This window comes from Nicotiana tabacum, chromosome 21 (genome assembly GCF_000715075.1).
Source record: "Nicotiana tabacum cultivar K326 chromosome 21, ASM71507v2, whole genome shotgun sequence".
In the NCBI taxonomy this organism is placed as follows: domain Eukaryota; kingdom Viridiplantae; phylum Streptophyta; class Magnoliopsida; order Solanales; family Solanaceae; genus Nicotiana; species Nicotiana tabacum.
Window position 1 is genome coordinate 92049439 of NC_134100.1, and position 21709 is coordinate 92071147.

The 21709-nt window shown below is 34.9% G+C and overlaps 1 protein-coding gene across 1 annotated transcript; it reads left to right on the forward strand.

Annotated features, from left to right (window-relative positions):
* Positions 1-160: 160 nt before the first annotated feature.
* LOC107812689 (dolichyl-diphosphooligosaccharide--protein glycosyltransferase subunit STT3A) lies at positions 161-13913 on the forward strand. The gene is made up of 23 exons (XM_016637842.2): positions 161-356; positions 496-558; positions 2438-2493; positions 2599-2670; positions 2857-2962; positions 3113-3163; positions 3528-3623; positions 3750-3809; positions 3908-4021; positions 4270-4356; positions 5257-5360; positions 5538-5633; positions 6630-6750; positions 6851-6931; positions 7019-7138; positions 7231-7452; positions 8891-9034; positions 10220-10406; positions 10489-10586; positions 11536-11615; positions 11708-11795; positions 13549-13638; positions 13720-13913. Exons 1-23 carry the CDS (start codon positions 234-236, stop codon positions 13777-13779), a joined length of 2319 nt encoding a protein of 772 aa, XP_016493328.2. The 5' UTR covers positions 161-233; the 3' UTR covers positions 13780-13913.
* The last annotated feature ends 7796 nt before the right edge of the window (positions 13914-21709 follow it).

Here is a 21709-nt window from a genome sequence, read left to right on the forward strand (position 1 = left end):
AAAAGGTCAAAACTGTTCAAGAACATATTTAAGGGACCAGTTTTGTCATTTCTCACCAAAAATGGGGATAAGAAATTAATGACACAATAGACATTTTAGTTAAATCAGGAGGACCAATCCGTCTTTTCAAATGTCAGCTTCTACAAAGTCTCCTCAAAGATCAAAAACCCTGCGCCCAACTGCACTGTCACTCTCTTTTAGCTCCAAACTCCAAAGCTTTCAGTTGGCCGTTAATGGCGGCCTCTTCAGATACCGTAGTAACGCCGTCAAGCCTCCGTCAGGCTTTCGGCAATGTCTTCTCATTATTCATTCTTATTCTCATCGGCGTTCTAGCTTTCTCGATCCGTCTTTTCTCCGTAAATTCCTTTAATTCAAATCTATTATTAGAAATTAATTTTCTTGCGTGTAATTTAGATCTGATTTTTGATTCTCTTGTTTTCCAGCATTTTTACATTTTCATTTGATCACTTGTGATTGATTTGTGCTTTTTAACAGGTGATTAAGTATGAAAGTGTTATTCACGAGTTCGATCCTTATTTCAATTACAGAGTTACTCAGGTTTGGCTTTTATTCTTTATTTTTTTGAAAAGTCTAAAGTAATTAATTTTATTTATGAGGTACTATACTTTTTGTTATTTTATTTTAGATGATGTACTGTAGCATAAATGTACTTATTAGAGTGATAGAGCTAGGACTGGATCGTACATTTTGGCTCTTTTTTAGAGAATGCTTATAAGACCTATTTGAATTGAGCTGAGTTTAGGGTTAAGGATGCATGAGAAGAATTTGACATTCAACGACAATAGATCCGATGACTTGAAAAAGTGAAATGTATAATTAGGTGCAATATAAGCAGGTTGATGCATTTACATTATGCATTCAAGGGAATAGTTACCCGGTACTTGTGCTAGTGGAGTACACTTAAGCTGGCCCGGACACCATTGTCACAAAAGAAGTGGATATATATTATATATTGTCATTGTTTTCTGTGGAGTGCTTTGATACGGTATTAAATAGAATAAATGTTACTGAAGAAAACATGAAGATAGAATACTTTCTGTTTTCTATCCACGATCATTCAATCAACTATGCCTCAATATACGCTTTACTTAATGAGGAACCCTTTTTCTCCACTTCTTTTTTTTTGGATTAACTGGAACTAATTCAAACTCGGTGGATAACCAACCCGCAGCTCACCCATCTACCCGCTACACTTAAATACCAGATATGATCTTCTTGTGGGGCAGTTTCATCGTGATGTTGTATCCCAGTTCAAACTTCAAACTCATGACGTGTGCCTAGCACACATCTTGTGTTGTACTACCTTAGTAGTACCTTTAATGTTACCCGATGGGGCTTTTCTCCACACTCTTCTATATGCTACAATATCTTCTCAAGGTATCATGGGTGAGCTTTTATACCATACAAAGTTAAACCCATTCAAAAAATGTTAACTTTATTTCTGGATCTATTCTATTTAAAATGTACTATGATATTTCAATCCTGTCTCAATAACCTTTTTCAATCATTGGACAATTTAATGGGATGGGCGAGTAATTAGAATTACATTGACAAATTTTAGTGGCATCCTTGCATACTATCATTAATGAGAAATTCCCGAAAGTTGTAGTGTCCTTAATTTACTTCTGGGATAGACAAGATGGTAGCTCGTAGAAGATAAAATTTGCTTTACTTACCATATAATGCGAACACCGTAAAGTTTTCAAAGTTGACAAGTCCATTATGTATATTTAGATGCCCTGCAAAGCTACATTCATATTATTTGGTCAATTTACCTTCAGTAGGTGTTTGTTAGAATGTCTAGTTCTGGGCGCAAAAAGTGGGACTTCCTTTCCAACATTTACACTATTATTCATGGAAACCAGTAAATTGGCTACTTTAGAAGAACTGGCAAGAGAAAGCTTATTTCCACTTTGGAATTAGTCAATTTGTAAGTTATATGAGCTTTTAACTATAATAATCTGTCGGTATAGTGCAGTTATTCGTACTAATTTTGACTACCCAAAAAGAACATACTGATTTTGGGAAGTATGGTGTCCATTGATACTGAATTAACGTTGGAGTAGGTCAGATGAACTTTAGTGCTCCTTCTGAGTGTTTTGATAAAGCAATCCTGTAAAAAGTTTGTTTTAGGTCATCACTTTTGGATTCTTATGCTCTAGATTTTTCATATTTTACACTGTCAATTTGTGGTGCTAATCTTGGATATCTTTGATCATGAAGCTTTTTTTGCTGCTTACTTAATTATAATTTTATCTCCCTCAGAAAAGTTGTATCGTGCTCTCCATTCTTGTAGAGCATTTCCCTGGATGATAATAATTATCATATAATTGTTGTTATTTTACTAGTATTCATATTAAAATTTTGTTGGTACCACAAAACAATGTGAAGTATAACCATGCTTTGCCAACTGCAGTTTCTGACAAAGAATGGAATTTACGACTTCTGGAATTGGTTTGATGATCGGACCTGGTAATTACGATTGTAGGAGTGAATTAGTTATTCCACACAATGTTGTCATGACTTATAAGTTCTTAATTGAAAATGACAGGTAATTAAGTTTTCCTTCTCTGATAGGTATCCACTTGGACGAGTGATTGGTGGAACTGTTTACCCTGGACTGACATTGACCGCTGGCACCTTGTGGTGGTGTGTATTATGGATCATTATTCTTGAGCACTCTTTTCTAGTTACCAGTCTTCAGATTATGGGAATCTTTGTTGTGTTTAATTTTATGAACTGATCGATTCATCCACCTCGTTTTCCTTATCTTTGAGTGTTATGATATTCAGGCACCAAGGGAGTAATGGTTTTTATCTATATATTTATTGGCAGGATACTTAATTCTCTGAATATTCCTCTTTCTGTGGAAACTGTTTGTGTATTTACTGCTCCTACATTCTCCGCTTTTGCTGCTTGGGCAACATACCTTCTGACAAAGGTTCGTTATCTGGCTTGATTAAACCTTTTTTCACTTTACCAAATACACAGATGCTTCTTGTTGCTTTTGTTCTCGTGAAAGTGTAGCAACCTAAAAACATTTCTCTGTTGTGAAGCGAGAGCTCTAAGTCATACGACTCTGCTTTTGTAGGAAGTTAAAGGGCCTGGGGCTGGACTAACTGCTGCAGCTCTATTAGCCATGGTAAATTCTTTTGCATGCATTTTCATTTGATGATTCCAAAATATGACCCTTTGGATGGTTTTTAGCTTTTATGTTGGATGCATTGGGTTCAGAAAGAAAACAAACTATTGGGTGCGTGCCACTGCACAAATGTGTACTCAAGCCCTCAGCCAACTTTATTATTCCTTTTTTTAATCTTCATTATACCTTACTTTAACTTATTATACTCTTCTAGGACAACTTAGCATTTTTCTTTCTCAAAAAGAAAGTAGCATCTTGTTTTGGCTTTACAATATATTTGGTAGTCTAGACTTACCTTTTATTCGGAAAAAATTGCTAGTCTACTTTGTTACAATGGTGAGTTTCATTTTCATGCTGCCTGCAGGTTCCGTCCTATATATCTCGATCAGTGGCCGGAAGCTATGACAATGAAGCTGTGGCCATATTTGCCTTGATCTTCACTTTCTATCTCTATATAAAGGTTCAGTCATGTTCAGCTTTTAACTTCGTTGTGTTACATGCAATATTTCCGGTGTCTATCCTTCTATCGTTAAGATTTTGGTGTTCCACTTTTATTTTGTGGAATGATGGTGATTGTTTGGTGCAGACACTGAACACGGGTTCCCTCTTTTATGCTACTTTAAATGCCTTGGCATACTTTTACATGGTAGGCATTTACTTCCTCATGGTGATTGCTTATTTAACCTCATTCTGTTCTTTATATATCTTCGCTTTCGAATTTATCGTAGTTCCATGTTCTTTCAGGTTTGCTCATGGGGAGGATATACCTTTATTATCAACCTTATTCCAATGCACGCCCTACTTTGCATCGTAACAGGGCGCTATTCTTCACGGCTTTACATTGCCTACGCTCCATTGGTAAGTACTAGTACCTGGGAACCTTATGCTTTATTGATAGCAATTTGCAGTGGTAATTCCAAAGTCAATTTGTTTGCAAAACTTCGCAAAAATATTCATAAAGTTTTGTGTCATCTTAAAAGGAGTGTTTTAATGAGTAAATTTCCTTCGTCAAGGCATTAAAATCTTCTGGTCTCAATACATTGCCATTTACAAATTTTCTACAAATTTGAGTTTGCTTTATTCTTCTAACTATCATACGGCTGCAGGTTATCCTGGGAACGCTATTGGCTGCTTTGGTCCCTGTTGTAGGTTTTAATGCAGTCATGACATCAGAACATTTTGCTTCATTTCTGGTAAGGTTCATTTCTACTCTTTTATCTCAGTAGCTCAGTCGTGGTCGAGCATACATGATTGATGATGTGTTCTTGCATATTACCGACCTACTTTAAGATATTCTCAACGTACCACATTTCGTCGAGATTAGCCTTGCCTGTCCTTATTTCATGATTGAAGTTTGAGGATATTAGAATCCTCAGGCTGAAATCAGCTTGTTGCATTGGGATTGCATGGTTTTGGGTTGTATGATTATGATTGTAGTGCTACTATTTCATTACCACTGCCTTCCTCTCCATCCAGTCCCCACTTTCTTGCTTTGTAGATGTCAAAAATTCTATCTACTTAATGTAAAGCCTTTCTAAACAAATATCCAATACATTTTTCCATTTCATTTGAAATGCGGTATCACTTGATGAGATTAGAAGTTTAAATTCATTGAAAGTATAGACTACTTCTACTTTGGTCCCACTCACAATTAATAATATAATAAACTTGAACTACTTCAACCTCTTTCTAACTCAAACTAAGGCCATTTTAATATGTTTTGTAGGAGCATTAGATTAAACACATATACACTATACCAGTCTATGTCTTATTCTACTATGCTTTGTGATTATCAGCTTTTATAAAAGGGGCAGATTAGGCCTAGTTTTCGTCTTTGTTAGAAAAAGGAACTAGGAAGTTCTTTATCTTTATGAAAGAAGATTGCTGGAATACTAGAAAAGTAGCTTTGTTGCGTTTATGGGGTGGGATAGTTAAATGGATGACAGGAAACACTTTTAAATGGAAATGAATGATTATATTTGTGATGATATCTAGAATACGAACCAATCTGACCATGTTTGCAATTGTTATGGACATTTCTCGGTCCTCATTAAATTAACATGTGCGCTGAAATTTCTGATGGCTGTGTACAGGTGTTCATAATTCTCAATGTTGTGGGGCTTGTCTATTACATCAAAGGGATTCTCACACCAAAAATGTTCAAAGTAGCTGTGACTCTTGTTATATCTGCAGGCTTGTAAGCTCCTCTAATTTATATGTATAGCTTGCTATACTCATGCCTAGAATAAATTAAAAGAATGCCTAGTGGACATTTAATGAATTTAATTGGATCAACCCCTGTTCATTAATTAATTTCTGTTTTTGAATTCTGTTATTTTCTCTGGTGATGATTGCTTCTTGTTTCGTTATTCAGGATTGTTTGCTGTGCTGTGGTAGCTGTGCTAATTGCACTTGTTGCCTCTAGCCCAACAAAGGGATGGAGTGGACGAAGCCTTAGCCTGCTTGACCCGTAATCTCCTTGCTTTATGATTCGTGTTGTCATCTTCTATGGTTACTTTACATTTTCTTTAGTTTCCTACTGCAAAAAGAGGACACAGTGATTCAAGTGAAAAGCGATCTCGTTTTTGAATTTGACTTTAAAGGTGAAAAAAAAGAAGAGAAAATAGGAGAAAAAAGCTTATGCTATCTTTGTGTTAGGACTTAGGACTCCTCTCCAAGTATGCTTTAGTATTCTACTTGTTATCCTTGTTATCATTGTCTTCTTCTACTTTGCCATGCAATGACTCTTCGTCTACTGCTGTGTCTCAACGTTTTTCTTTGCTAGTGTACAATCCTCTTCTGCTACTGTTTTATGAACTTATCTTTCTATCGTCTTGTTGAATTAGCATTTTAATGATGTATTTTTTTGAACTGTTGGATGTAGAAATTAGTAATATTAATGGGATTTTTGATATTATAAATACTCAATTCATAAATGTTCTGTAATTTTTATTTTTCCTTAAATTGTTTTGGACTGTTATCTTTCTTTCTTTCTTGCTTCCTCTGATATTACTGCGCCACTGTCTCTTTTCATCTTCTTGAGCCGAGGGTCTATTGGAAACAACCTCTCTACTCCTCCGGAATAGGGGTAAGGTCTGCGTACACACTACCCTCCCCAGACCCCACTTGTGGGATTTCACTGGGTGGTTGTTGTTGTTGTTGTTGTAAATTGTACACGTACCTTCTTGCTTGTAACTAAAGCCCCTGCTTCTAGTCGCTCTTAAAAATCTTGGAATCTCTTAAAAATCTTGGAATCTCTACTTTGTGCTTTTCGGGCCTTTTGTCCCTTGTTAAATTCTGGGGGCGCTGCTTCTAGGAGATTTAAGATTCCACAATTCTGACTAAAAATCTCATTGTTTCTTATTTTGTGATGATTCTGGTGCCATTGCTCTTTTTTATACTTATATTCGCCCATGCAGCGTACTGAAGCAACTTTCTGTCTTTTCTTGTCTTTGAATTGAGACAGAACTTATGCGAGCAAGTATATACCAATTATTGCCAGTGTTAGCGAACATCAACCACCTACTTGGCCTTCTTACTTTATGGACATAAATGTATTAGCATTTTTGGTCCCCGCAGGCATTATTGTAAGTGTCAATTTTCAGTTCCATTTATCTTGACTTTCTCATGTTGTTAATTTTATCTTTCTCTAGGCTTTGAATCAATCTTTCCTTTTGCCATGTGCAGGCATGCTTTTTGCCGCTGACTGATGCTAGCTCCTTTGTGATTCTTTATTTAGTGACTTCAGTATACTTTTCTGGTGTTATGGTAAGGGATATCAAGTTTTTCTGGCTTGTTTCTTCTATTTTCTTTAAGCTCCCCTATTGAGCATCATTCCATTTGCTGAAATCACAGGTCCGCCTAATGCTTGTACTGGCCCCAGCGGCATGTATAATGTCTGGGATTGCTCTGTCATCAGCTTTTGGTGTTTTTACTCGATCAATCAAATTTGCATCAATTGGTAAACAGGTTGATGTAAGTGTCTTTGTTGTTCTTTAGAAGGTTATGCCAATCGTTAGCTATTTGATAATTCCTAACTAATACTTGTCATTTTGTTCGCTATCAAGGCAGGGGATACTGGTAATGGTGTTACACAGAATGATGTGGTGAAGCCTGATAAAACTGAAGAACCACCAAAGGAAAAAGCTTCAAGAAAAAAGAAGAAAGAAAAGGAGAATGTGGAAAAAACTCCTATTGTTACTAAAAGTGAGAGGAGGCTTTTGATGTTACCCACGGAGGCTTCTGTTGTTGCTATTCTTTTACTTATGTTGCTGGGTGCCTTTTATGTGGTATGTACCTTTGCTCTGCCCTGATGAAGTACCTGCAGCTATATCATTCCCATGTAGTAATTCCTTTATTATGTTTACATATACAAGGAATTAAATTCTTTTTCTTTCCTGTCTGATAATGATAACGTTTTTAGAGGAAACATGTCATAAAAATTTGGCTTGGTTGAGGTGGTGCTTTTGCCAGTAGATTAATTATTTAAATAAGCGACCATTTTTTTAGTTCTTTTAACGGTACAATTCCTAATTGCTACCTTTTTCTGTTGATTCCCTGACAAAGCTACTTGGAGAAAGCAAGCTCTTAAGACTAGTCAAGCTTCAAATTCAATTGCTAGATGATGGTCCATGCCTTAGGTCAGGGTGTCACATTACTAATATTTGGAGGATTCTTTCCCACTGAGGAAAACAAACTCTTTTTCTTTTTTCCTCAAGAAAAGAATCATTGCTTGGCAATCTCGATGCTATCTCCCTTTTTATTCATGTATCAACCATCACTTTTCGTAGTTGCTGTTTCTGAGAATATAAGGGTAAGAGTGGATTGGGAATTAATGCTGGCCTATCCTGAATAGGAGAAAAATAGAGATCAAACTCTATACAGTAAGTCCTTCCTCAGTGCAAGTTAGTTAATTAGGAACATATGTCCTGGGTTGCTTACATGCTTTCCATGGGAACTGTGCCCTTGGAATGATTAGGAACATATGTCCTAGGTTGATCCCTGCGCGAGCTACCTTTGCTTTGTTTTGTTGATAGCAATATAGAGATAGAAGTAGCTGCAAATGAATGATGATCTATTTATGTCGTAGGTACACTTCTTTTATGGGTATATGTCATAGTAAACTAATAAAATAAATGAAAAGTTCCAGGAACTCACTGTTGGCATGTGCTGCAGTCCTCATTTCCTAGTGAGGGAAACATCTTAAACTTATGACTCGGGAAATGACAGAAGCAGAAAGCCCTAAATTCTTTTTCGTGCGTACTGCTGAAATGCAAACCTGGTTTTAAGGCAAGAGGAAATACAATCTCCTATAGCAGTACATAGTCTGTCAGTTTGTAGATGAAATTTGATAGCTGTCTTTGATGAATATCTCAATTTGACGTCTTTGAACAAATTGCTTGTCCCGTTCATGTGCTGTGTTAGTTTTAGTTGTACACAACTATCTCAGTGCCATCGCCAACTGAAAATGGGGTGGACACGGCATCTCAAAGTAAGACAGATTACATGACAACAATTCAGCTGATAATTGTTACCTAAATTCCATAGGAATCAATGGAAATACCTTATGCCATTTGCATTTCTTCAAGTACTCATATTTCCTTGCAATGTAGACCTTTTAAAAAAAAAATTCTCCTTTATTTCTTTGTTGACTTTTTTGATAAAAAGGTAATTGTATTATAATTTTATTTCTTTGTTGACTTAATCTGTAACTAAATTTCCTTATAGGTTCATTGTGTCTGGGCAGCTGCGGAAGCTTATTCAGCTCCGTCTATTGTCTTAACATCACATTCGCATGATGGACTTCATGTATTTGATGACTTCAGAGAGGCTTATGCATGGTTGAGCCACAATACTGATGTAGATGATAAAGTAAGTTCTAATGCACAAATTTCTGGTTTACTTTTGGAATGGATGTGGTGACGGTGCGGTTATTTGATATATGGTGGTGCAGTAGGATATTGTACTGGTGGCCAAGAATTTGCTTTTTACTTTGCTTAAAGTATATTTTCAGATGGACTCAATTCAGCTAGTACAACAACAAACCCAGTTTGATCCCATAAATGGGGTCTGGGGAGGGTAGTGTGTACGCAGTCCTTACCCCTACCTCATAGAGATAGAGAGACTGTTTCCGATAGACCCTCGGCTCAAGGAACAGTGAAGATAAAGCAACCAAGTAGCAAAGAAGGACTCAATTCAGCTAGTAATTTATTATATTTGCTTGTCCGAAAGTTTGACGTCGCTTGGTAATTTGTACCAGCTGAAAATATATTTTTAGATTATTCTTAGGTAACTATTTAACTTTCTGAGATTATTGGTGGAATACTAGCCAAGATTCTATTGGGGTTTTGTTTTCCAGAGAGGTGGAATACTAGAGAATGTGTGATCTGAAGATTGCTGTTCAAACTCAGTTGGCATTCAATGAGTCATTAGACCCTCACAGCTGATACTGGAACATGAATTTGGAGTTGGCTTCATAAATTAATTTAAACCTTTGCTGCCAAAAGTTTACATGAAGCATGCGCCGTAAGGAGAGGCGGAGTGCAAATTGGGGCTTCGATGACTTGTGTGGTGCTTTAGTGGAGCGCTGAGGCGGTGCATCTTAGCAAAAACCAGCCAACCTACATTTGTTTTTTAGTATTAGATGAATTCATAAGGTCCTCAAGTTCCTTCTTGAAATTCTTGTGAAGAAGGTATTCCTTCTTGAGAAAGAAGGCACACAGCAATAAGGCAAAACAATATATTTTTGAAAATGCTATGGATGCATATGTTAATGATTGGTGTGATGCGAAATTAGAAATACAGTATGAGCAAGCTAGTCACTATATCTAAATTAGAAACTTAAATTTGTTCATTTGAATCAAAATTGAATATAGTTTTATATGTGATCGAAATGGTTTTTTACTTTGTAAATATTACTTCATTGCTTCATTTTCAATTCTTTCACCCAAGTAATTATTCAGTGTTTGTAGTTATTTTCCTGCTACATGCATACATAATGTATGTGCGCGCGCGCTCAAACACTGATTTATGTGTCATTCTGCTAACTCTTTTCAGGTGGCATCATGGTGGGACTATGGCTATCAGACGACTGCCATGGCAAATCGCACTGTTATTGTTGATAATAACACCTGGAATAATACACACATAGCAACAGTTGGTACAGCCATGTCCTCTCCTGAAAAAGCAGCCTGGGAAATCTTCAATTCTTTGGATGTAAAATATGTTCTTGTTGTCTTTGGAGGTTGGTACTCTTAATGTTGCTCAAGCTCAACAAGACTTCTTATTGTTTAGTCTTCAAGTCTAATGCCTACCATCAACTTCAGGTCTTGTTGGGTACCCCAGTGATGATATCAACAAGTTCCTCTGGATGGTTAGAATAGGTGGGGGTGTCTTCCCTCATATCAAAGAGCCTGATTATCTGGTGCGTGATTGTCCTTTAACCAACTTCCTTCTTGGCCTTCTGATTGACTGTTATTTGTTTCTGAACCTGATGTAGTGGCCATTAATATTTTACTTTGATATGCAAACATGAGCATATTTGTAAAATATTACTTCGTTTCAATTTATGTGAAATACTTTCCTTATTAGTCCGTTCAAAAAATAATGACATATTTCTATATTTGGAAACAATTTAACTTTAAATTTTCTATTTTACTCATTTTACCTTTAATGAGAAGCTTGTATAGTCACACAAATGTTATGGAATGTGTGAGACCACAAATTACAAATGTCTTATAGCCGCACAAATACTATTGCATGTTTAAGACCACAAGTTTGAAAAGTCTTCATTTTTTCTTAAATTCCGTGCTGAGTCAAACTACGTCACATAAATTGAAAAGGAGGGAGTATATTTATGTGACAGCTGAGCAGTAAACTTTCTTTTTTCTTCTCAAGGGCTCAACAGCTGTAAACTTGTGCTGTATATCCCATCAAGAAATTTTTTTACCATATGGAGATCTCTGAGAATGTGCCCTGGCATCTTTGATTGGTAGCTTTTTTGTTGCTTTCTTAATAATATTTTTTATGAGTCAAGGCTGATTAAGGATTCTTCCTTCTAGAACATTCACAGGCTCTTGTTTCTTTTATGTTGAGAATGAACATTCACAGGCCCTGATATCGTCATCATATGATGTGATTGCCTTTCTTTAAGTTTTAACCAGTTTTCGAGCCATTTATGAATTGTTTATCAAGTTCACGCTCTTGGTCTTGGGCTGTAAGAGCTACATGAATCTTTCTCAGCGTGTTATTGCACGTCAAATATCTTTTATCAAGTTCTTGCTCTTAGGCACTAAGAGCTACACAATTGATGTTTGAGTTTTTCTTAGAATCGTAATTTCTATTCCATTAATCTTTTCCTTCTCTTTTGAAAGAGAGACGGTCAGTACCGGATTGATTCTATGGCTACTCCAACCATGCTGAACTGCCTCATGTACAAACTATCTTATTACAGGTGCTAAATTCTTGAGAACATGCAAGTTTATGTTTCGCTGGCTTTTGGGCATGATCGTCAAATTATTCACACATCTCTATTTTGTGCTTTAGGTTTGTGGAGACAGATGGCAAGGGTTTTGATAGAGTAAGGCGGACTGAAATTGGAAAGAAACATTTTAAGCTCACCCACTTTGACGAGGTAAGTATATATTTTTATTGAATGCTTGCCTTTGTATTAAATGAAGTAGTGCAGTTTGTATGTGTGAAGCTATATTGCATTTGCAGATCCGAAAAGGCTAAATGAGTTAGTCTTCCAATTATCATTTTGATTTTTAGGTTGGGTGGTAAAAATTGATTGTGAAGCAACAAAAGTTTGTTAAAGCATTTTTCTGCACACATGGCTTATTTGCTTCATCGGGCTTATCAATGGCCTTGTTCGTATGCTTTCAGAGGAGGGGTGAATAGGAGAGCCCTTTTAAGGATATTTGTCCATGGAATTAGCCTAAAAATGTATATATTGTATAAAGTATAAGGTCAAACATATTACTATTCCATAGACGAGAATGTTGATATCTCTACTAGCATTTTTTACACCTGGACCCACTTTACTGAAAAATCCATGTTTTTTATGAAGTAATAAGCTTTATTAAATAATGGGCAAAAAAACACCCGCATTCATGAAAATCCATTGATGAGCTATTCAAGATCATACGTATTTTATAAGTAAAATTCTAGATAGAGCGGGCCTTGGAGAGGTGCTGAGATCTCCACTTCAATTTTTCACACCTGCAATGGCCAATATGTCTCGCTTATCTAATTAATTTGATAGCAAGCGTCAACCTTTCAGAAATCATTGATTTGTAAGCTAATCTTGCAAGGAATGAAAAAGGATGGGATGATTTACTCTCAGAATTAACTCCCAATTAATAGTGATGGAATGTACCAGTTTGTTTTGTTGTGGGCACAACATTAGAAGTGTTAGACACAGGAATACGACATAAAGATAATTCATAATTCTCCATAGTTGTCTATGATGTACTACAGTTTCACCTCAACCCCACAGCGTCAGTACCTGCTTCGATTTTTTTTAGCATCTGAGTGCTGCTCAGTTGCTGCATAAATTGAATGTTTGAGATCTGGTTTGGCTTATGTTGCTATATGTTTGTGGCTTTTGTCAATGAGGTGAATTCTTGTAAAATAGATCCAGAGATTTTTGACTAATCAGTTATCCGGAAATTTGTGGACAAAACAATGAGAAGGAAAATGAGATTGTTCCATAGATTGAAAATATGATTTATCAGAACTGTACATGTCCTAATCTGTTTTAATTGCATTTCATGGAGAACAAAGAGGGAGGGGTGTGTCGGTTCTATTTTTTCCAATTCTTTTGTTCTTTCTGGGGGATTGGTGGGAAGGAGGGATGCTATAAGAAAGCAAAGATACCAGTGTGTGTGGTGGGATGGGGGATTGGGGATGGTGGGCAATTGTTTAATGGAATCGATTAAAACAGTAAGTCGAGTGCTTGAGTTAGCACTTTGACAATTCTTCACAGATTCTCGATTTCCTAGACTACTAATGTTTATGTTAGATTAAGATGTTTTCATAAACACACAAAGGCACATTTCTTTTCTGGGTTTAATAGATGAAACACGGAAGTGAATAGGATATCTTTATTAGTATTTAGATGGATTTTAATGTTTTGCTCCATGCATATATCAGAATTGTCAAATAATAATTCAAGAGTCAATGATTTCTGATATTCCATCAGTAGATAACACTTAGTGCAATGTAGATTCTAGATATTATGGAATATCATGGAAGGGGCAAGGATGTTGGCTGTATAACCTGTTTACAGGTGTAGGAATTGCAGAAAAATAGTCCGTGCATGACTTGCATTTGTTCAACCTTGTGTGGACTACTTGTCATTTACCTTATATACGTATTTTATGCAGGTGTTTACTACTCACCACTGGATGGTCCGGATATACAAACTAAAACCCCCTAAGAACAGAATACGTGGAAAGACAAAGAAGTCTAAATCGGTATGTGTGAACTCCTCTGTTTCACGAATTCATGCATCTTTAGATATCTGAAACCAGCATTTTTCTTGTGAAAATTGGCAGAAATCTAACTCAGCTGGCTCGAAAAGAAGTGCAACACGAAAGAAGAATCCCTGGCATTAAAGGGCTACTCATAATGAGCACTTTTATTTATCAGCTTCATGATAGGAATATTTCGTACGATGAGTTTACATGTGAAAGGATTGTGCTGTAAATGCTGCATCTTTTTCCCTTGAATGTATGTCAAATTATCCCAAGTTCCGCTGTCCTCTTACCTTTTCCTTCAAGTTTAAATACCTTGATATTAGACAGAGAAGACATTTTCCCGGAGCTCGTTTTTTGATATAGATTTACAAGGAACCACACGTATCTATTGCTCATTAGGCGCATATTGGTGAATCTACTTTTCAAAATGCTCATCTGAGTCCAACACCTATAGTTGTAACTGAGTCTTTGAAGTGCTAAAACTATCGGCTGATATTAGTCCTAGACATTTTTGTTCTATGCTATGCTCTCAAATCATGTACTATTTTTTTTAATTTGCTAAATCCTGTAGAAGATTCTTCCCTTTTTTCTTCTATATAATATGGTGTTCAGGTAAGCTTGCGCGCACTTTGATTTTGATATTTGCTATCTTTGACATACCGGGTAACGCTGCCTTGTTACTTTTGTATACTGGTTACCCACCCCCCCCCCCCCAAAAAAAATAACTACGTACTACGTCAAATTGGAACTTTTTTATTCGATTGCTATGTGTACTGTTTTGGGGATATGAATAGTTTGTTAAGTTCTCTTTCCCCAAAGTTGCTCTTCGCATTGTCTTAATTTTTTTCTTCTCGTTTCTTGTTTGGTCTTAAGTTCTTATGTTGAGGCACAAGAATCTCGAATGCCATTCTTCTATGGCAGGCCTACATCACACATGTAACACGATAATACATTCTTGATCCTAAGCTTTAGTAATGGGCCAAAATCTCAAGCTAAATAAAATCTTAAACATTGAACACAATGTTACACTTTCCATCTGCTATGAGACTCTGTACGCACTTCTCTGAATGGGCTAAGACATATACAGAGTTCCTATGTCGATGTTGGCCATTAATCCACTCCGTCACGGTCTCCAGTAAAAAATAAAACAAAAATTTTTCTTGGGCTTTTGGTCTTTACCGTGTCTATTAATGAATAATGAATGAAAAAATTACATTGTATAGCCGCTCTAAAAATAATAGTCGAAAAAATGTATAAAATTTATGTATTTTTTGTATATATACACATTCGGTTTGTTATATACAAAAATTATACAAATTTTATATATTTTTTCGGCTACCAAATATAAATAGTTTCTGCTGCGGGCTATAAATGATAATACCCCATAATGTGAATCGTAAAACCCAAACGAAAATAGTGTTCCAGTTACATGTTATTTCACGCTTGCAGAAATGTGCTTATAGTATAATTTTAGACCACTCATGCCCTTTAACAAACAAGCTCTTTGTTTACTGAATATTCTTTTGCTAAAAATACGTTATTACTGCAATAGTTTAAAGTGTTTTCTGCCTGAAATAAAATCGCGACATTTTATGTAGTTAACTTTGTTATTTTCTCATGATAGATATACGCCCACTTAACGTACAAGAGGAATGGAATACTAAAAGGACACAATCGGAATATGAACCAAAATATGTGGATTTTTTAACCATTATATTGTGAAAATGCCGTCTTGATTAGGGGCGGGCGTTTGGGCAGTTCGGATAAGATATGAAAATTTCGGTTTGAATCTTCGGTTTTCAGATTGAAGAAATGGCAATCCAAATAAGCTCGGATTGGATCGGATTTTTTAAGTTCGGTTTCGGATTAATCGGCTTGGATATTTTGAATTTTCGGTTTTGAACGTATAAGTTGAGATATTTCTTTTTTTTTTTTTTTACAAAAATGAATATCCAAATGAAGTACTCATGTTAAACTGCCTGAAAAGTTACTCATTCTCAACACAATCATTCAAATAAAGTATTCAAATAATAAAATTATTATCAAGAAAATACAACTGAGACATTAATACGGCCGATAAAAAGTAGCAACAGTAAAACCATGTCCAAATAGAAAGTATTCTGATAGTAACTTAGTAATTAATATTGAATATATGAGATAATATCTAATGGGTAGGGTATTGAACTTATTACTATTAGCATATGGATAATGGAGTATATATAAAGTATAAAAATTTCAGATTTTCGAATATACAAAATGAAATCCAAAAAATTTAAAATTTAAATCCAAAATCCAATCCGTAATCCACAAAATCCAAACCAAAAACCCAAAAAATTCGGATTTCGATTTAGATTTCGGGTTTGTCCAAACTATGCTCACCCCTAGTCTTGATGATGGTCCGCGGAAAATGAAGTTGTAGAGGGATACACAATGAAAGAAATGTTAATTTGTTTCTTTCTATTTACCGTAACGTAAAAACTAAAAAGGATTATATTATAATTTTATAAATCAGTCACACCCAAGGATACAACTTAGTGGTCAATAAAATAAAAGGAGAATTATGAGGTGTCAAGCTCAAATTTTAGTAGAGGCAAGAATCACTTGCTGATTTCTTCCCATCCACTTAAGCTTTGATAGGCTAAGTTAACCGGTACCTACGAAGGTGGAAGTTAGCAGATACTAGATGAAATAGTTGTGAGTGGTAGTAGTATTCGGTATAATAGTTGAGGCGTGCACAAACTGTCCCAAATACCACTGTCATAAAAATAAAAATAAAAGTATATTCTTAAACAGTTTTTTTCATTAAATACACACTTGAATAACGAAGCAGTACATGTCTTTTTGCGCCAGAGGTTTGTGGATTTGGACAATGACGTGTTTGCGGCTTTCTCTTTCTGATGTTTCTCTCTGCCTTTAATAAGATCTCAGAGATAAATCTTGTAAAGGAAAAGGAAGATTGTATTATGTTAACTTTATCCAACTTTTCTTCGAATGATAAAGAAGAAAACTTCTGAAAACTACAAGTCCATACATCACTTAGTTGGCCAATAAGTGTTATGGTTTCTTTGAAAATGAAATGCATAATTTAAACGTGTTTTGGAACAATGGGAATGTCCATATCATGTATTAAAAAAGCCTATAGAAAAGCTTCTCCTTTTTGTCTTCCACCATCAGCTCGTAGGGCTGCCATCTTTTGTCTAAATCAAAGTATTCGATAAGCATGAGGTAAATTAGCGTGAAACTTGAAAGCTCAAGGGCACCAACGCTAGCTTTAATAACTAAAACAACAACCCAAACCAGTATGATCTCATTAGTGGGGTTTGGGGAGGGTAGTGTGTACGCAAACCTTACCCTACCCTGGGTAGAGAGGCTGTTTCCGATAGACCCTCGGCTCCCTCCCTCCAAGAACTCCCCATCTTGCTCTTGGGGTGACTCGAACTCACAACATCTTGGTTGGAAGTGGAGGGTGCTCGCCACTAGAGCAACCCATTCGGATGCCACTACCAATATCTCAGTATTTTAAAAAACATACATGGAATTTTTGTCGGACTCTCTTGGTACCGGTGACCCCTCTAATTACTACGTAAGTCCACCTCTGGTTGTATCAAACATTTTGTATTAATGTAGGGTTTGGTAAAGGGATCGCACGGCCGTGTGATGTAAAAAATATAACCTAGTCTTGAGTAAAAATAGTCTTTAAAAGATAGAGATAGAACGTAGTGTTGCTCGAACAAATTAACTAGAGTTAGAATTATAAGGGATTGTTTGGTTCACATTCTAGTCATGCATGTAGAGATTATAATGTGGTCACTAATAACATAATAATTTGTTAAGCGCGCAATTAGTAATAATGAAGCTTTCATACGGTGCATAATAATATTTGGATTATTATGTTGTGATTACTTAGGGGTGGTTTGGTTTGAATTCGGCTTATGCCAGGATAAGTTATGCCGGGATAAGTTATGCTGGGATTAGTTATCCTGATATTATTTTTTATCCAATGTTTGGTATGTTATATTAAAAATGACAATTACATAATTTCTAAGAAGAAGGTATAAGTTATCCCGACACTAATTACCCCATCCTTTACAAGGTATAAGTTATCCCAGTACTAATTTTAATCCCGGGATAACTTATACCAGGTTTGCTAACCAAACAAAGTATTAAGATTGTATTAAATTTTTATACCAGCACTATACCTTCTTATACCTCGTACCAAACGATCCCTTATTTGTCTTGAGATACTTATGATCTATGTTTTGCTCATTATACATATATTCTTTTGAAATCATACATTTCCTTTTTCATGTTAGTCCAATCATAAAAAAAATTCATCTTTGTACCTAAGCTCGTTTTGTTTATTGTATTCTCTCTTTTTATTTATGATATGATTTATCCTCTTAAATTCAACTTTAGGACGAGCTATCAACTTCAAAGTGAATTTATTGGACGAAAAGTGCATTATGGCAAAGTTTTTTCTTCTTTATTTTGTCTCCTAAACAGCTCATATAATACTGCCATAAAAACCTTTAAAAAGAAAAAGGGACCAGAAATATAAAAAGGTTTCCAAACCAATAATCAATCCCCTAAAAAATTTGAACACACACGTGAATTGACTATAAAGAGATATATAATAATTCAAATAAAAGAAAGTTAAGTGCTCGATCAGATTCAGTCAGTAATGAGGGCGGAATATCATTTATGTTTGAGAAAATGTAAGCACTGCAAATCTAAAAGGGTCCTAACCGATGTTCCTCAACAAATCACCACCCACGGCCACTTTTTCGAGATCGAGCCGGAATTTGAAGTTTATGATTTTAGAAATAGAGCTAACAAGTTACATACAAATTTTACATAACGCAATAGCTTTAGTTTAAAACTTCTATTTGTATTACAAAATTCATTAAATATGTACAAAAATTAAATTTAGAATTCAATTACTAACGCCTGATGATGCTACTATATAGTTCAGAACCCATAAAAGCTAAATTCTGGCTCCTTCTTTGATGAGTTATGTACTTCGAATTCATAACTTGTTTTAGTTATTGAATTTACAATTAAGTATTTATGCATATATCTAAAAATATATTCTAATACTAATATAAGGTCTAAGCAAAAGTTACTGAATTCGTCCGAACCCAACGAACTCGTAGCTAATACTGTACCTCCCCTGCCAATTACACCGCCCATTGCCCCACTCTCCAACTTTTTTTCCCAGATACAAACATTCCAAGTCTTTATATTCTTACGTCGGCCAATATATGCCAATTCAACAGTCAATTCTATGAACAACCATGCAATTCACATACCACTATATTTCTCCATCTTCAATGTCGATATTGAGTAAGGATTTGACTATCTTTCTGCCATCTCTAGACCTATATTCTGTTAGATTTTGTACACAGTTATATTCAAGTTAAATATAAAAAGATTCAACTTTAAAGAATTTAACGTTAAAATTATTGTACTTTTAAAATCATGAGTTCAAATTTAATATTTATTCACATTTTAGTGATTTTCACCACACATATATCTTTAAACTCCGTTAAAAAATATTGGGTTTAGTTGAAACCGTAACACAATGGTTGCATTCCCACTTCAAAGGCGAATTCAGGATTTTTTTGGCTAAAGCATCCAGCTCAGGTAGATTCAGAATTTAAACTTTATGACTTTAACTTTTAAAGTTATAAGCGTTGAAGTCATAATACTTTTGAAATTATGAGCTCAGAATCTAGTATTTCTATTATATACGAAAAATACTTGGTTCATTTAATTTGAATCGGTAGCTAGCACAAAAGATCTATCTTCCATATATAGATTTTAAGTTATGTGCAATGACTTATTTACACTATTCAGCTGAACTACAACAAGTGTAACTTTTTCTAACAAACTTAATATTGTAGCGTCAAAAATAACATAATAATATGCTATAATTGATTGAACTTTAATAGTATAAATATTCTTTATATTATCGCGTATATATAACTTACATCCCTTTCTATACTATACTAGTAGTAAATAATGCGTCGACACTGCTATTTTCAAGTATTTTAGTCCTTTCCCTCCTCTCTCCATATCTAAAAATTGAAGTGGTGAAAGTAGGTGTAATAGATATGTCAATGTGCTACTTTTTTATATTGTTTCCTATTAAACCAAATAATGGGAATTGTATACCCTTTATCTGTTTGAAATCTTTTCATCTCAAATAATTGAATTGTAAAGAAAAGACGTCACCATTGTTGAGGGACAAAAACCAAATGGCTAATATATAGTCCGTACTATCATCATTTCAATAGGTTTTGTCGGTTCAACTTTTTCTGAAGAAGAAGGTCATGACATAAAAAAAGATTTCCCTTTTTTTTTTTTTTTTTTTTTTAAGATAGTTTGATGCACAAAGTATCTCGCGCTCACGTATGGTCTGAGGAAAGGCCGCACTCCAAGAGTGTGATGTAGACATTACTACCCTAATGCAAAAATTGATGGTTGCTTCTGCGGCTCGAACATGTGACCTATAAGTCACACGAAGACAACTTTACCATTGCTTCAAAGAAAAAAAAGACTACAACCCGACAAAGTGTCGCACCAATATATTCTGCGAGTGAAAATGAAGATAAATGAACGAACATACAAGAATATGTAGCATGTCTCTCGTAAAATAGTATAACGCTTTCTACTAAGAGGTTTCTCCATTTATCTCTGAAACCGTGGTTAAAGATAGAGGAATTTCATCGCACCACACACTTTAGTTGTATGACTCGTGGAATTTTATCATTTTCTTAACTCTAATTTAAATACTGGCGTATCTAACAATATGTATTTCCTTACAAAGAATTGCAATTATTGGTTAACAACAACAATTATTGATTGAGTTGATGTCACAGAACCTTCGTGGGAGAACATATTTTCTTTTTGTTAATGGTTCGTTTCTTTCATAGAGCCAGCGGCGAATGTACTATATAAGTTACGGATTAATTCAAACCTAGTATGTACGTAGCTCAAACCTTATATATACCTGTGTTAAAAGCTTCACTAAATAATAGATTTATATAGAACCTAATAAATCGAATGAATAAGGCTAAAATTCCGAACTCGAATTCATAATATTTAAATCTTGAATCTCCCTCTGCATAAAGCATATTAAAAATTTCTCTCTTTCTATTTTAAGATGGGATCTTTACACAAATAGCTGGTCGGATTTATTATTTACTTTTTCAACTGGTATATATAGATTAAACACTGATTATACATGATTATACACATATTATACATGAATTATATATATATTATGCATCAGCCGACTATTTCTAATTTTAAGCAATTGAATAGACGACTATTTGAGTTAATTCTTGATAGTATTGTCTTGAATTCACTTTAGGACGAGCTATCAACTTCAAAGTGAATTTATTGGACGAAGAGTGCATTATGGCAAAGTTTTTTTCTTTATTTTGTCTCCTAAACAGCTCATATAATAATGCCATAGAAACCTTTAAAAAGAAAAAGGGACCAGATATAAAAAAGATTTCCAAGCCAATGATCAATCTTCTGAAAAATTGAACACACACGTGAATTGACTATAAAGAGATATATAATAATTCATATAAAGGAAAGTTAAGTGCTTGATCAAATTCAGTCAGAAATGAGGGCGGAATTAAGATCATTTGTGTCTGAGAAAATATAAGCACTGCAAATCTAAAAGGGTCCTCACTCGATGTTCCTCAACAAACCACCACCCACAGCCATTTTTCGGACGTGAAGTCGGAATTTGAAGTTTTTGATTTTAGAAACTGAGCTAGAAGGTTACGTACGGATTTGATCGAATGTAATAGTTTTAGTCTAAACTTTGTATTTATATTACAAAATTCATTAAATATACGCAAAAATTAAATTTAGAATTCAGTTACTAGCACTTGATGCCGCTATTCTAAAATTTAGAATTCGTAAAGATAAAATTCTAGCTCCGCCTTCCATAAGTTCTGAATTTCGAAATCATAACTCGTTTTAATTATTGAATTCGCAATTAAGTATTTACGAGTATATCTAAAAATATATTCTAATACCCATATAAGGT